Below are 15688 nucleotides of genomic sequence, written 5' to 3'. Positions count from 1 at the left end.
CATCGACACCCCACCACCATCGTTTTGGTTTGTGCACCTTTTCTTTCATCCGACATGGCCATGTCCGGTTTTTCGGCGATGCACCCAGTGCCCGAGGACCATGTCCATCACTGATCCGCATGAGATGTGTGTCCTCTGACTAGGGGCATCGCATGCCATGCAGGGTTGCAGTTTATCCACCCTCAAGAGGGCCAAGTGCTCTTGGACATTCCTCAGTGCTCCTGGGGAAGGATCATAGAGCAATGGATGCTCTTGGGAGGAAGGTGTTTCAAGGCACCATGCTCATTGCTCACATCACTGCCTACCAGCTCTACATGAACCAGTACTCGCTGGACATCTGGAAGCAGGTTCAGGAGTTGGCTGAGCAGCTTCCTCAACAGCAGCAGGACACCCTCATGTCGCTGGTGCATAAGTGCCTAGAGTGCGGAAAATACGAGGTCTGAGTAACCTACAATGTTTTCGGGACAGCATTGAGAGTCTCTGCAGTGGGAATCGGTGCCCGCAGAATGGCATGGCTATGGGCGTTGTATCTCTGACCAGAGGTACAAGAACAACTCGCTGACATGCTGGAGTACTGGGGAGAATCTTGTTGGAAATAGGGTGAGGAATGCTGTGGCCCATCTTCGGGACCACCATGAAACCCTCCAACAGCTCTCCGCCAGCATGCCAGACCCATCCTCTTCTAGGAAGTCGGCGAGACGGGCCCAGGAAGTCTTTCTTTTGCCAAAGGAAATACTGTCCTCTGCCCCCTCACTCCTTTCCACACCAACAAGGTTCCCATGGCTGTCCCATGCAGCAGGGAGTCCCAAGCCCCAGGCAGCTCCTCAGTCATATTCAGGGATGGGGTTTTGACTGAGTCATAGGGAGCCTAGGCCAGTTGCCCATACCCAGGACATTAACCCTGGTTGCGGGCAGGCTGCGGTTCTTTGCAAACCAGTGGTCCAGTATAACCTCAGACTAGTGGGTTCTTTCCATGTTTTCCCTTATCAGGACGATTGACTTCTCAAGAGCACTTCTTGGGCAGTGGCAATTCGGTCCATGCGCTTGACTTGTCCGGGTGTTGGAGTCACTAGGGTTCGTTCTCAACTACACGGCCTTCCTGCCTCGCAAGAGGGCTGTCACCTTGACAACCATCGTGGCAGAGATTCAACAGAGCCAGCAGGTACAGCCTGGCACATGTTGAGGCTGTTGGGCGATATGGCCACAACCATCCATGTCACACTCTTGGCATGCTTACACATTCATAGAGCCCAATGGACCCTGATGTTGTGGTGGTGCCAAGCCCCTCAGAGCCTCCAGGACTGCATCAGAGTCACCCCATCTCTCTGGGACTCGTTGCCTGGTGGCGGGTACTTTCAAATCTGGAATAGGGGATCTCATTTCGAGGTCTCCTACCCAAATTGTCCTAACCACAAATGCGTCCAGGGTCTCTGGTCTGCTCAGGAATGCTCTTGTCAATTCAGTTTCCTGGAGCTTCGGGCGATCAGGTATGCGCTTTAGGCTTGCAGAGATTGGCTGTCCAACAAAGTTGTCCTGATCCAGACCAACAACCAGGTAGCCATGTGGTACAGCATCAAGCAGGGAGGCAAGGGATCATACCTCTTGTGTCAGGAAGCGGTCCACATGTGGTCATGGACCCTGTCCCAGGGGATGATGCTCAGGGCCATATACCTGGCCTGGATGGAGAACGCAGTAGCGGACAGGCTGAGTCCGGCCTTCAGACTCCACGAGTGGTCCCTGGACCAGAGGTAGCGAATTGGATATGCCGCCTCTGGGAGAGGCTGGATGTCTATCTCTTCACATCCCCTTGCAACAGGAAGGTGCTTTGGTTCTGCTCCCTTTAAAGGTCAGGTGGCAAACCAGCCTCGGACGCCTTTGCCCATCAGTTGGGCAAGGGTCTTGTCCACGCAGACTTTACTGCTATGCAGGGTGTTCTAAGATTTTCCCTTCCTATGTATTGCTGTTTCCCTCCCTCTGTACTGCTGTATATATGTGTTCATGTCCTCTTGCATATATAGGGGGAGGGGAATATATGTATGCAAGTGGATGTGAACAGATAATATATATATTTTATTTTATTTTTTAATTTTAGGGATGTATTGCTACTTTTTGCTTCCCCAGTGAGGGTTGTGATCTTTGGTATTTCAGGATTTTATTTATAATAAAAATTTTTTAAAAATTTTTCTTTATGCATTTTAACAAATTTACAAGATAACATCTTGTAGGAGAAATACAGAGAATACATCCAATACAACCAATCAAAGACTAAAATATTCTAAGAAATATTACAGCATATTCTCTTAGTTAAAGTACACAGAATGAGGGGGTGGAAAACACAGTCAAGAAAAATTATTAATTAACTAACAAAGCAATTCCACGGTAGCTTCAGAGAACTATATTACTTTGAGGGAGACAAAGCACTCAAACTGTTCCCTATGGGCGTTATAGGAGTTTTCCCTGTAAGAAATTGAGTCAGTTGGGGGGGCGCTCAAAAAATATATACATATTGTTAGCATATTTTACTATGCATTTGCATGGAAATTTGAGGAAAAAAGCTCCCCCCAACTGACAGTACTTGCGTTCTCAGAAGAAGGAAAGCCTTCCTTCTTTGAGCATCTCTTGAGACATCTGGGAATACTCTTACTCTACAGCCTAAAAATACAACATTTCTGTGTCTTAGATATAACTTATTCGTGAACCCACAAAACCAAACACAATTGTAACACTGGTAATTGATTCATATAAATCAATATTGCCAAATATATGTAGGCCCCTCACTCTAAGGGTCTGTCACCATCATACAGACTCCTAATTAGGTATAGGGCCACCTTGCTTTAATTATAACGTTTTTAACTTTTTTGTAATTTTTTCTTTTTTTAAAATGTCAAGCAAAATGATCGATGATGGGCATTAAATCACCGCTGTACATAGCACAAAGGTGTCAAACGATACGAGAGGAATCGCAATACTCATCTGTTGTTGCCAAATTTTGGCTGGTGTCCCTCTCCCCGACACGCGCGTGTTTCGAACCCAAAGTTCTGCCTCAGGGGGATATCCTTCTGTATCTGAAACTTCACGAATTACCCAGCTTCAAACCGCGATTTGCCTCCTTCATTCTCTCAATTTTTTGGCTTTTTTTAGAGCTGTCTTCATTTTTCGGCGGCCGAGTCTCGCCGCCCTTGTATTTTAAATGGCGTCCCATTGAAGTGAAACTTATATATCCTGGACCGGAACTGACGTCATCATACACAGTTTTCCTTCACGTCGGAAGTCCCTTGGGCGTCCGTATCGTCTCCAAACAGTGTTATCGTTTAAAACCACGATTTCACAGTGCTCAGAAGAGCATCTATTTGTATATCCAAATGAGCATTTTAAGGCTTCACCGTCTGCGTCTAACATAACTTGAGATACAGGGCTGCCCAAAAAGAAGGAGTCCTCTATCACGTCCGTTTATGACGTACCGGGTAGAAGAGTCCAAGGGAATCAATATCAATCAAATAATCAGAGATTCCTGAAAACTATTGAATTTTAAATTGTAGCGTACTGTTATAAATAGTGATCCCACATTCAGAAGCTTGAAAACAGACTCTCTTCATGCAATATTCTTAAAGAAGAGCGCAAGCATAGAGTTCAATGTATTCCATAAGACACAAGCATACCAGTGTGGGAGAAACAGCAGGATCTAGATCAAAGAATACCAATTTTCCTGCTTTTCATTTGATTCTCCATATTCTCTATTTTCACCGCCATATTCTTTTTATCTTTTATCATTGATGTTTGCACCTGTTGAAGTCCCTTTATTTATTCTCTATTTGATGTAATTTGCTGTTCCAGATTCAAATTAGTTTGAGTCAGAACTTCAACTTTTTCTTCCAGCTCTTTTAAATTTGTATTTATAGGTTGCAGCTGTTGCAAAATCGAAACTTTCATTTCAACAATTGACTCCCAGATCGTCTCTAGCGAAAAGACAGCAGGTCTTACCACAGTCTCAGGGATAGCTTCCATACCACTTCCCGTCTCTCCCAGTGCTGGGCTTCGTTCTTCACCGGACTGCCCCGGTGAAATTTGGCTCTCTGCTGCCGCTGCACTTCCCGTGGTCCCTGCCAGGCTCCGTTCCGTGGCTCTTGGGCCCGACATCGTTCCTGCCGCTCCGGAAGTGCCTCTCTCCGCAGCAGGGTTCCTGGGCGGAGTTCCCTCTGTGGGGGGATAAGAGGAGATAGTGAGCCAAGGAGAGAGGGGAGCTCCTCTTCCCCTCCTCCACTCTCCAGCGGCTGAAGTCCCCGCTCCTTGGTCTCTGCGCAAGACATGTACGTCCATGAGTCCGGTGAGAGGCGTCATCGTGGGGACCACAGGGTATGGTTCCCACCGCGGTTTTCGCTTTCTTCCCATCAAATCAAAATTTTTCGCGGGAAAAAGTAAATAATTCAAATCGCCCACAGAACAGACACCGAGCTGTGCTACCATGCGGCCATTTCTATAATAAATTTCTAATGTAATTTATTATTGTGCCTTGTTTTTAAACCACTTTAAGTTCCTTTTTTTAAGGAAGGAAAGCGGTATATAAGCCTAAAATAAAAAAAAATACTCCCCTTTGTACATTGCAGGCCACCTGGCTCATGTGGCAACTTTGCTTGGTGTTTGCCCAGACCATGTGGTATCACTCGTATTATAACTTCAGAATTCTGCTGATATTACAAAACAGCTACACTATACTTTCCTTTTCAGTGAAGTCACCATGCTGTATAATGGAGTTAAATTTACCTGGCGAATTTGCGTGGTGTATAATGGTAACTCGCGTGGCTGGGCACCCGTAAGAGATGCGGCTTTTGACCTGCATTGTGATTTTGAGAACATGCAAAATCTTTTGCTCTCCGCATGTGTTTGGGATTGGCGAGAAAGCTTCTCCATTGTTTACAGGCCCATAGAGCTCTATTACACAATAAAGGCCGGGCTCTCTTACTGGTGCTTGGCAGCAGGCTGGAAAGGGACGCTTTCAGATCTTGGAAAAGAGCCTGTGTGCTGTGGAGACCAGTCCGAGAACCCTGCAGCACCTCCTACCTTCGTCCTACCCCTTTGCTTGTAGGTAAAAGGGTAAGGATTCTTGCAAAGGAGATTAGGCTGCAGTTTCTCAACTTTATACACAGGAGTAGAGTTCCCCAGTCTCTCCTGCGTGGTTGCTGCTTGTAAGCATGCAGTAATTCTGACGCTCGGCAGCAATAAGGCTCTGATTACACAGGGTTGTGGCAGATAAATTTTACAGAAGCAGTAAAGCCAAACGGTATAAATGGTAGACATACAGGTATCAGCAAGAACAGCTTCCCCTCTGTTTGGATTGCATAACTTAATCATAGGGAGGATCGTTTTCTGAAGGGGCTTCAGCCGATAAAGTAATGCTTAAGCCACAGATGTGTCCCTTTAGAAGATTGTGCGTAAAACTGTTCACATTCATGCTGTGCGCATCCATGATTTGCGCACGTGCTTTTATGCACAGTGGGGAGAGGCCTTCCAAGGGATGGGGTTGGGACTTGCATGCCTGGATTCTCATTTTAAAAACTACGCACACCAAATAGCAGGTGTGATTGTGTGTGCATGGTTTGTTGGGATAATTTTCAAAATGGGCCTCTGCGTGTAAATCTGCTTTAAAAATTGGTGTAAGGTGCATATTTTCTGCCTAGCAAACGTGCGATGTTACAGAATCTCCCCCATAATCATATAGTATGAAATGCCTCGGTTTGTCAGTTCAGCATATTAAGAGTAAAACATGATGGCAGAAAAAGACTGGTTCATCCAGTCTGCCCATCCGTCCAATTAATTTAGCATTACTTCCCTAGAGGTATTCAAAAGCTAGCCAATTAGTTGAGCTAGCCAGATAGACATATCCAGGTAACTTACATGGGATATTCAGCTATGCTGCTGAATATACCTTAGAAACTGCTACTTAGATGGATAAGTCTTATCCATCTGTTGAGCAGGTCTAATTTAGCCAGATAAGTTATCGGTATAAGGCTGAATATCGCTACTTAGCTGGATAACTTATCTGGCTAAGTAGTGCTGCCCGGATCTACCCATTCCCCTCCTACAACTTATTCAGCTAAGCAGATAGCCAGATAAGTGACCTAACCAGCTCTCTAGCAGCTGCGGACTCTAACCAGATATTCAGCAGCTGCTTGGATAGCCGGATAAGTCCTGGTGTCTGAATGTTAACCTTAACGGGTTTCCGCAAGTGGCTGCTTCCTGGAAAGCTGAACTTTGCAGGGGATGGGTGGTCCGTCAGTTCTGCAGCTCACTTTTCTTCCCCTTCCCCTCAAGTCCAGGAGTGTCTGCAGCAGCTTGTACTAGATAAATAGTAGGGTTCAGATTCCTCCTTCAGGTCCTTCTCAGGACTGGATTCCTCTGCTGATGGTCTTCAACTGGTCAGGAGAGCAGGGGAGCTCTAAACTGCTGCAAAAGGCTTGAGTTCCTAAGTGGACCGTATTTAGGATCAGGCAATCTAGGCAAGTGCCTTGGGGCACCAAATTCTGACGGGACTGCCCAATTGCTCCCTCATTTCGGGGAGGAAAACCCCCAGTATTCTGCCTGTGAGCACCAGAATCTCGAAATGCACAACCATTTTACTATGTATGTAATAAGGGTCAGGAACCTTCATTTCTGTTTTTATTTCATTTTTCTTGGGAATTTCAATTTTATAATAAAAAGAAATTGTGGCAAAAATGACTTTGTAGTAACTTATAGAAGAAAAATCACTGGAAAAGTCATGTTGTTGGGTTTTTTTTGTTGTTGTCATTGCATTGCAATTCCCAGGGAACAACCAAATAAAAATTGGAAAGAAGGTCGCTAAGTAGAGGTTTCAAAACCACACAAGAGAATAATTTTCATCTGTGTAACATCTTTAAGTATTTTTTTCTTCTATATTTAGTAAGGCATGCATGTGTTCTTTTTTTTAAATATAGCTCTGGAGATTCTACAGCAAGAATATGGAATCTAAATGAAAATAGCAATGGGAGTTCCACCCAGCTAGTTTTAAGGCATTGTATAAGGGAAGGAGGACAAGATGTTCCCAGCAATAAGGATGTGACTTCATTAGACTGGAATGTAAGTGATCACCGGCTGGTATGAACGTGTTTCTGTTAGATCTTGACCTTAATTGCACAATAATGTAACAGCCTCTTTAGCAAATTATTTGAAAGCATAGGAGTGAATTTTCAAAGGAGTCGTGCATATACAAGCAGCAATTTTCAAAAGCCCATTTATGCATGTAAAACCTTTTCAAGTTTACCTCCATTGCCTTTGAAGTTTATTTTATGTTTTTCAAGTAACCTTAACAGATCCTTTACCCATCTCTCACTGTCAGACAAATGTGCGCATATGCATAGAGCCCGATATTCAGAGGACATGCCAAGCCTAAATTTTGGTGCCTATAGTCAGTCAACTGCTTTCATTTTGCACTTAAATGGAATTATCTAAGATTTCCTATTTGATAATGTCATTGTAATTTACCTCTTTCAAGATTCTCTTGAATGTATATATAAAAAATTGCATAAATAAAAAAAAAAAAAAAAAAATATATATATATATATATATATATATATATATATATATATATTACGTGCCTAAACAGGACGTGCCTTTAATTTAGGATTGCCACCAATTCTCCTAACTTTGTGTCTAAATTGGACTCCCAGCATTGGAAATCAGGCCGAGCCCCCTAACTTCAGTTCCTCTGACCAGTGCCTCCATTGACCCTGCCCACTTTTTAAAGTGCCTAAATTTAGATGCTTTATGAATTTAGGAGTCCCTAACTTTTCAGATCAAGGCATCTAATTTTTAAATTAGTCAGTTAGACCTTCGGAATAGCAGGCTCTTTGTAATATAGTAGATGACAGTAGAAAAAGAGCACCTGAACCCTCTAATCTGCTTAGTTATTCCTTTTTGCATTGCCAGGGGTATATCCCAGCTGCCAGCCATAATGCATGCCCTCTTGTAGGGCTGGACTTCTTATCCAAGATAGTATATATCTTCATCTTCTTTTGTACTTCACCCTCCCAGGCAGATGACCATGCGAGATCACTTGTTCTATTCATACCCAGTTCCTTTTCCTTCCTATAACCGCAAAGCTTTGTAATAATCGAAATAGTTACTAATACCAGCATGGTTGTTGCCCAAACATCATCCTTTTACGTGCCCATGGCCGTTTTTAGATGGTACCCTGCCACCACCAACCTGCTACAGTGACTGAGTCACCAGGAAGAGCACCAGTGTTTCCTCTAGGACTTCTAGTTATTACTTTACTTGCAGCTTGCCAGACAGATCCAGCTGTAGAGTAGCTTGCATTTTCTGCATGAGCTTTAACATTTCACATTACCCACCTCGCCAGCAGCCCCAGTGCTCATTTCTGAATCATTTTAATAGGGCACTTTAAACACTTGCTGCTAAACTGTACCTCTGTTGTCTCTTCCCTTTTTTTGCAACTACCGGTAAGTATTTTTTTTTAAGAGGTTATGCGTTTCTCTGCATGACAGCAGGGTTGTATTTGTCAGTCTCCAGAATTGGCTTTTTTCTACTCTCAAAACAGTCATGGATCCATCCTGGTTAAAAATGGGAGGGAATGTTAAAATCTCAGGTTTTATCCAGCTAACTACAAAAATTAACCAGACAAAACCTTTTGAATATTGATCACTTTATGTCTATGGGAAATTTGCCTAGTACACAGCACCCAAAGTGCTCTGCTCAGGAGGTGCATTAAGTCCTCCTAGGGGCAGGAAGCACAAAGTGAAATCAACTGGATCAACAAACTGGAGTAAGCACTTGATAATATAGCCTTGAGCATAAACTGAGAACTAGTGCTGCACGTTCAAGAGAGCTGTCATCCTTCAAGAACTCAAACTGTGCTGCCACCAGCCGGCCTTGATATTGTGCCATGTTTTCTCAAGGGCTCCCCGGGGAATGGGGATTCCTTGACAATGTATGGAACACTGGAGTCAGTCGGTGACTCTGGTGCATTATGTGAGCTGCCTTTTATTTTCCTAAAAAAAAATCTTTTCAAATAAAGCAATCTTTTTACTTATTAATTAATGCAGACTTCCTCTTTGACTTTTATATCAAGTGACTGTCTTCACCATCATTACTTTGTTCTGACTGAATTTAGTTTATGGCCCCTGTTGCAGCTTGTCCCGGCTGCTGCTGCTGCTGCTGCTTTATAAACCACGCCAGATTCTATATAGAAACTGAATATACTTTTGAGTGTCCTAGGAGTGTTGCAATAACATTTTCAGAATGGATTCATGAAAAAGGAATTTTCAGGTTTGCCCTTGTGGTCTGTTACAAAGTATTTTTTTTTTTTGTAGCTTACCACTCCAATCAATAAAACATCTGCTAGGTGCATATTTGACTCTAGGAGATCATGGTTTTGAAAATAGGATAAATCACAACTAATGTATTTCACAAGGCAACTAAGATTTTGTGAATTATAATTATAAGAAAATACTTTCACTGCATGCAAGTTTAGGTTATTTGAGGTTTGCTTCTCAACGTTTGGATCCCACTAGAGCCACGCCATTTCATGTTTATGGTTTAAGGATTTTTATGCCACAGTTTTTCTGTCTGACATCACAATGCAATATAATGGGTCGTCTTTGGGTTCTTTGTATTTGCCTTGCTGCTAGCATTAATAATCACCAGCTTCTTTGTAACTTAACATCTGTAATTGCTTTATTGTAAGTTGATATTTCCATTTGGTTTGCGAAGTACTAACCCAACAATATATTAGTGGATTTGTTTGTGCAGTTTTTTCCTCTCTAACTCATTTTATTATCCTCTTGTTCTTTTTACCTTCAACAGAGTGAAGGAACACTATTGGCTACAGGCTCATATGATGGTTTTGCAAGAATATGGACAGAAGATGGTAGGTTGTTATAACATTGTTTTTTTATCTTAAAGAGACACATTGTTTTTCAATAATTCAATTGAGAGTTAAATAATTTAAACTGTTGACTGGGAAAGCTAGGTTATAATACATGCCTTGTACCTAACAAGAATCTCAGAGGCATATGGAGATAAAATATCTTGCCCAGTATCTAACAGACAGTAGTAGAGAGGAATCTTGACCTCGTGTCTCAGGATTGGTCCTGAATCCGGAGATCAATTACTAGGCTTCTCTTCTTCCCTTCAGATCTGAAGAAGGGGAACCTTGTGATTTCAGTAGTTGAAGTGTAATCTCATCCTTGGAAATTCTTGTGTTGATCCAATGCAACATTTCACTACCAGCAAAGAATCCTTTTCACTGGTAACAGTACAGCCACTAGAATTTTATACTTCATTGATGAACAGAGAAATTAAGTTTGAAAACCTCCTCCTGAGCCACTCCCACTACTTGTGTTACGATTTCAGGTTAACCAGGGTGGTGCGGTACTAACCCTGGTTGAAACACCATGTAGGCATCTTCTATTTCCATGAAGAGGGTATTCTCCCAGGACAAGCAGGATGGTAGTCCTCACGTACGGGTGACATCATCAGATGGAGCCCTGTCACGGAACACTTTTGTCAAAGTTTCTAGAACTTTGACTGGCACACTGAGCATGCCACTAACCCTGCAGCCACCAGGGGTCCCCCTTCAGTCTCTTTTTTTTCCGTGCAGCAGTTGCCTCACGGTTTAGGAGCTCTGTGAGAAATTTCTCACAACTTTCCTCACGGAACTATTTGAAGTTTATCTTCTCAAAAAATCCCTCACCGGGATCCCCCATCACAGTCTGTTCCTGGTGGCTTACTGCTTCGGTGCCCGACGGTCACTGACCGCGCGCCCGCCAAATTTTAACATGGCGACCGGATTTAGGAAATGCCCCGAGTGTCCGAGGACCATGTCCATAACAGACCTACATAATGTTTGCGTTTTGTGCTTAGGCCCCTCGCACGACGTCCATCGATGCCTCAGTTGTGCACAAATGACCCCCAAAGGCCGTCGCGCTCGCCTGGACAAAATGGAGCAGTTGTTTGCTTTAAAACATAGTGCTCCATCGATGCCAGTTCAAGCGCCACCGACCGTGGAGGGTCCATCGAATTCGGAGATGATTCACCAGGAGCACCGTGGACAGGGCGTCACCGACTCCATCGAGGACATCGACATCATTGTCCTCTGTGCTGGGGAAAGACCGGACCGAGCAATGAGGGAAACATCAACACCGTCACAGACGGGCGTCCCCGACCGGTGCTGGCACCGATACCGCAGCAGCATCGACTTCCTGCAAAGAGGGCCCAGGGAGAGGAGCCCCCATACTCCTCTGGACCCGGGACCCCTAGGCGTTCCCCACCGGTGCCGGGCACCAAGCCTCCACAGGCCCCCTGTGAAGTCTCCGGTGATGCCTACCCTGCCTCCTACCCCGATCACCATGCCGGCTTCCCGGGAGGAATTGGACTGCATGGTGCAAGAGGCAGTGCTAAAAGCCTTACAAGGCTTCCAGCCTGCGCCGGCCCCCATATCGGCCCCATAAGTGGCTTCCTCGATGATGGCACACCGCTCCTCGAGCGTATTGATACGCTCATCGGTGCCTTATCGACTCCTCTGCCACCGGACACGCTGGCATTGAGTCATCCATCAAGGCCTCCGCAGGTTCCGATTCCAGTACCGGGTTCCTCGGAGGAGGAAGGATCGATTCCCGGCCATGTCCCTCCACGGGAACTGTTGATGCCGGAGCCCATGCCAGGGCCATCGGGGCTACTGGTACCCAAGTGCACCTCATCTGCCCCAATGCTGGCACTGATTACATCGATGCCAGGGCCGCATCCATCGATGCCTTCACGGCTTTGGCATGCTTCCTCCATTGGGAGCTCCACCGGGAGGAGAAAGTCCTTATAATCCATGGGACGATGCATCCTTAGATGATTCATCACGGACGTCTGAGGATTTTCTCTCAGAGCCTTCACCGCCAGAGAAAAGGCGAAGATCTCCTCCAGAAGACCTCTCCTTTGCCAGTTTTGTCAAAGAGATGTCTGAGACTATATCTTGTACACTGGTCATGGAGGAAGATGCTCACCATAAAATGTTGGAGGTCTTACAATTTGTAGATGCTCCAAAAGAAATAATGGCAATACCGGTACATGAAGTTCTTTTGGGCCTCATGCACCGCCTGTGGGAACATCCAGGTCGATAAAAAGACAGCTGCTACCTACCTGTTTCAATAAGCCTCAGGTTTTCAAAAAAGTCAGCTGCCCCACCACTCTGTAGTCGTGGAATCAGCTCAGAAAAAGGCTAAACAATCGCGTCCACATTCCTCTGCTCCTCCCGGTAAGGAACAGAAAGCATTGGATGCGTTGGGATGCAGAATTTTCCAAGGATCCATGTTGATATTGCGAATTGCAGCATATTAACTATACGTGATCCAATATAATAGAAATCTCTGGAAACAAGTCCAGGAGATTGCGGAAACATTACCACAGCAACAACAAGAAGCCTTGTCCTCCATCCCACAAAAAGGATTGGAAGCAGGCAAACATGAAGTCAGAGCTGCCAACAATTCTTTTGAAATAGCATCCAGAGTCTCTGCAGCGGGCATCGGTGTTAGATGCTGGGCCTGGATTAAGGCCTCAGACCTACGCCCAGAAGTGCAGGACAAACTGGCAGATCTACCCTGTACCAGAGACAACCTGTTTGGGGATAAGATCCAGGACGCAGTGGCCCAGTTAAAGGACCATCATGAGACCATGCGCCAGTTGTCAACTGTCTCCCCAGATGTTCCCTCCGCAACCCGCAGGGAACCCAAGAAACAATTCTATAGGCCATGCAGCTATTACCCTCCTGCGTCCCATGCACGACCGGCTCAGGCACCTCAGAGGGGACATGGGCGCCAAACTAGAACATCTAGACCACAGCCAACTCCATAAGCTGGCCCCGCGTCTGGATTTTGACTCTTTTCCAGAGAGCAGCAGCCATATTTCAGTGGGGGGCTGCATGTGCCACTTTGCAACAAATTAGTATCCAATCAACTTGACCAGTGGGTACTGTCCATTGTAACCCACAGTTACCGTCTAAATTTTTCAAAAATACCCCTGGACATCCCACCCAATCTATCCTGGAGTTGGAACGACCACACAGGAAAACTCGAGTCAGAGCTCTCAACCCTTCTGTCGGTCAGAGCCGTGGAACCAGTTCCACCGAATCAGCAGGGAAAAGGGTTCTACTCCAGATATTTCCTAAGTTCAAAAATGTCCAGTGGCCTCCAGCCTATTCTGGACCTCCATGCCTTGAATACATTTCTTCGCAAGGAATGGTTCAGGATGGTATCCCTGGGCACCATGCTTCTTCTACTTCAACAAGGGGATTGGCTCTGCTCTTTGGACCTTCAAGATGCATTCGCCCATATTGAGATCTCCCCTCCTCATCGCAAATATCTGCGATTTGTGGTGGGCCGCAGTCACTGTCAATACAAGGTACTACCATTTAGCCTAGCCTCAGCGCCTCAAGTCTTTACAAAGTGCCTGGCAATCGTGGCTGCACAGTTACACAGCAGAGGCATATACGTTTTTCCATACCTGGATGACCGGTTCATAAAAAGCCAGTCAAAACAAGGAGCCCTCAACTCTCTTGGTCTCACCATAAGGCTTCCAAACTCGTTGGGATTTCTAATAAATTACCCCAAATCCCAATTGACACAGTCTCATCTCTCCTTTATAGGAGCAGACCTAGATACGACACTATCCAGAGCATTCTTACCCAACGACCGTGTGATTACACTGTCCAACCTATCTGCCGTCGAAAAAGAGCCTCAGCTGGCTAGCCTCTAAGGTTGCTCGGCCACATGGCATCAACAATCCATGTCACCCCTATGGCATGTCTTGCCATGAGAGTGACCCAATGGACTCTGAAATCCAGTGGCGACAAGCTACTCAGCCGCTGTCGTCCATGGTACACATAACCAGCCAGCTTCGTCTGTCCCTTGCCTGGTGGACACACAAAGCCAACTTACAAGTGGGTCTTCCTTTCCAGCAACTGGCTCCTCAGGTGACCTTAACTACAGACGCCTCCAACCTAGGTTGGGGAGCCCATGTCCAAGGCCTTCAAACTCAAGGGACTTTGACAAAAGCCGAAGCGATCCATCAAATCAACTTTCTGGAGCTTCGAGCGATGTGGTATGCCCTTTATGCATTTCAAGATTACCTCTCCAACAAAGTTGTCCTGGTTCAAACAGACAACCAAGTTGCAATGTGGTACCTGAACAAACAGGGGGGCACGGGCTCTTATCTGCTTTGCCAGGAGGCGGCACAGATTTGGGCCTGGGCCCTGTCGCATTCCATTCTTCTGCGAGCCACTTATCTAGTGGGCACACAGAATGCACTGGCAGACCGCCTCAGCCGACGTTTCCAGCCCTATGAATGGTCTCTGGATCCCTCGGTTGCGAACAGAATCTTCCACCCGTGGAGTCATCCGACCATCGACCTCTTTGCGTCCAGCCAGAACCACAAAGTTGAAAACTTCTGCTCCCTGCACAGGGACTGGCATGCACCAGCCAGGGATGCCTTCGCCCTTCCCTGGAACAAAGGCCTGCTTTATGCGTATCCTCTGATTCCGCTAATAAGCAAGACTCTTGTGAAGCTACAACAGGACCGGGGCTTAATGATTCTCAAAGCCCCATATTGACCGCGCTAAATTTGGTTCCTTAGACTTCGCAACCTTTCTGTCCAGGACCCCATTCGCCTGGGCACGTCACCCAACCTCATAACACAGAATCACGGCAAGTTGCGCCACCTGAACCTCCACGCCCTCTCTCTGACGGCCTGGATGTTGAAAGGCTGATACTACAACCAACCTTTCAAGTGACATATCTTAAGTCCTTATAGCTTCACGGAAGGCTTCCACACGGAAATCCTACTGCTCTAAATGGAAGAGATGTACCTTGTGGTGCACACAAAAGGACTTGGATCCCTTTTCTTGCCCCACATCTCTGGCACCTCTCAGAATCTGGTCTCCAGACATCATCTATCCGAGTGTACCTTAGTGCCATCTCTGCTTACCATCAAGGAATAGGGGATGCCCCGATAACAGCTCAACCCCTGGTGAGTCGCTCCATGAGAGCCTTAGTACAGCTTAAGCCTCCTCTACGGCCACCGGTCGTGGCATGGGACCTCAATGTCGTACTTGCACGGCTCATGCACACTCCTTTTGAGCCCTTGCACTCCTGCGAACTCAGATACCTTACATGGAAAGTTCTTTTCCTAGTAGCCATCACGTCTGCTCGCAGGGTAAGTGAGTTACATGCTCTTGTGACCTATTCATCTTACACAAGGTTTCTCCATGACCGGGTGGTTCTCCGAACTCACCCTAAATTCCTTCCTAAGGTGGTAACTGATTTCCATTTGAATCAGTCCATTGTCTTGCCCACTTTCTTTGCAAGACTTCATGCTCACCCAGGTGAGCGAGTTCTCCACACCTTGGACTGTAAGCATGCTCTTGCATTTTACTTAGACCTCACTACAGCCCACAGGAAGTCCATCCAACTCTGTCTCTTTTGACAAGAACAAACTTGGGAATGCGGTGGGCAAGCAAACACTATCAAACTGGTTGGCAGACTGCATTATATTCTGTTTCCAGCAAGCAGGCCTTCCACTACAGGGACGAGTGAAGGCAACGTCAGTAGCACACTACCATTCAGTACCGATTGCTGACATCTGCAGGGCTGCAACATGGAGCTCTCTCCACACC

At 45.8% G+C, this 15688-nt stretch overlaps 1 protein-coding gene across 7 annotated transcripts in view; it reads left to right on the top strand.

Moving 5' to 3' along the window:
* TBL1X (transducin beta like 1 X-linked) overlaps window positions 1–15688 on the top strand; it is a 507113-nt gene that overhangs the window by 444477 nt on the left and 46948 nt on the right. For all 7 annotated transcript variants that reach the window (XM_029604372.1, XM_029604377.1, XM_029604371.1 and 4 more), the window contains 2 exons: window positions 6951–7092; window positions 9838–9901. In XM_029604372.1, the coding sequence (XP_029460232.1) occupies window positions 6951–7092; window positions 9838–9901 (206 nt within the window). The remainder of the gene's footprint in view (window positions 1–6950; window positions 7093–9837; window positions 9902–15688) is intronic.

Source organism: Rhinatrema bivittatum, chromosome 5, assembly GCF_901001135.1.
Source record: "Rhinatrema bivittatum chromosome 5, aRhiBiv1.1, whole genome shotgun sequence".
Taxonomy (NCBI): Eukaryota; Metazoa; Chordata; class Amphibia; order Gymnophiona; family Rhinatrematidae; genus Rhinatrema; species Rhinatrema bivittatum.
The sequence above is the reverse complement of the archived record's forward strand: the minus strand, read 5'-3'. Positions and strand labels throughout refer to the sequence as shown.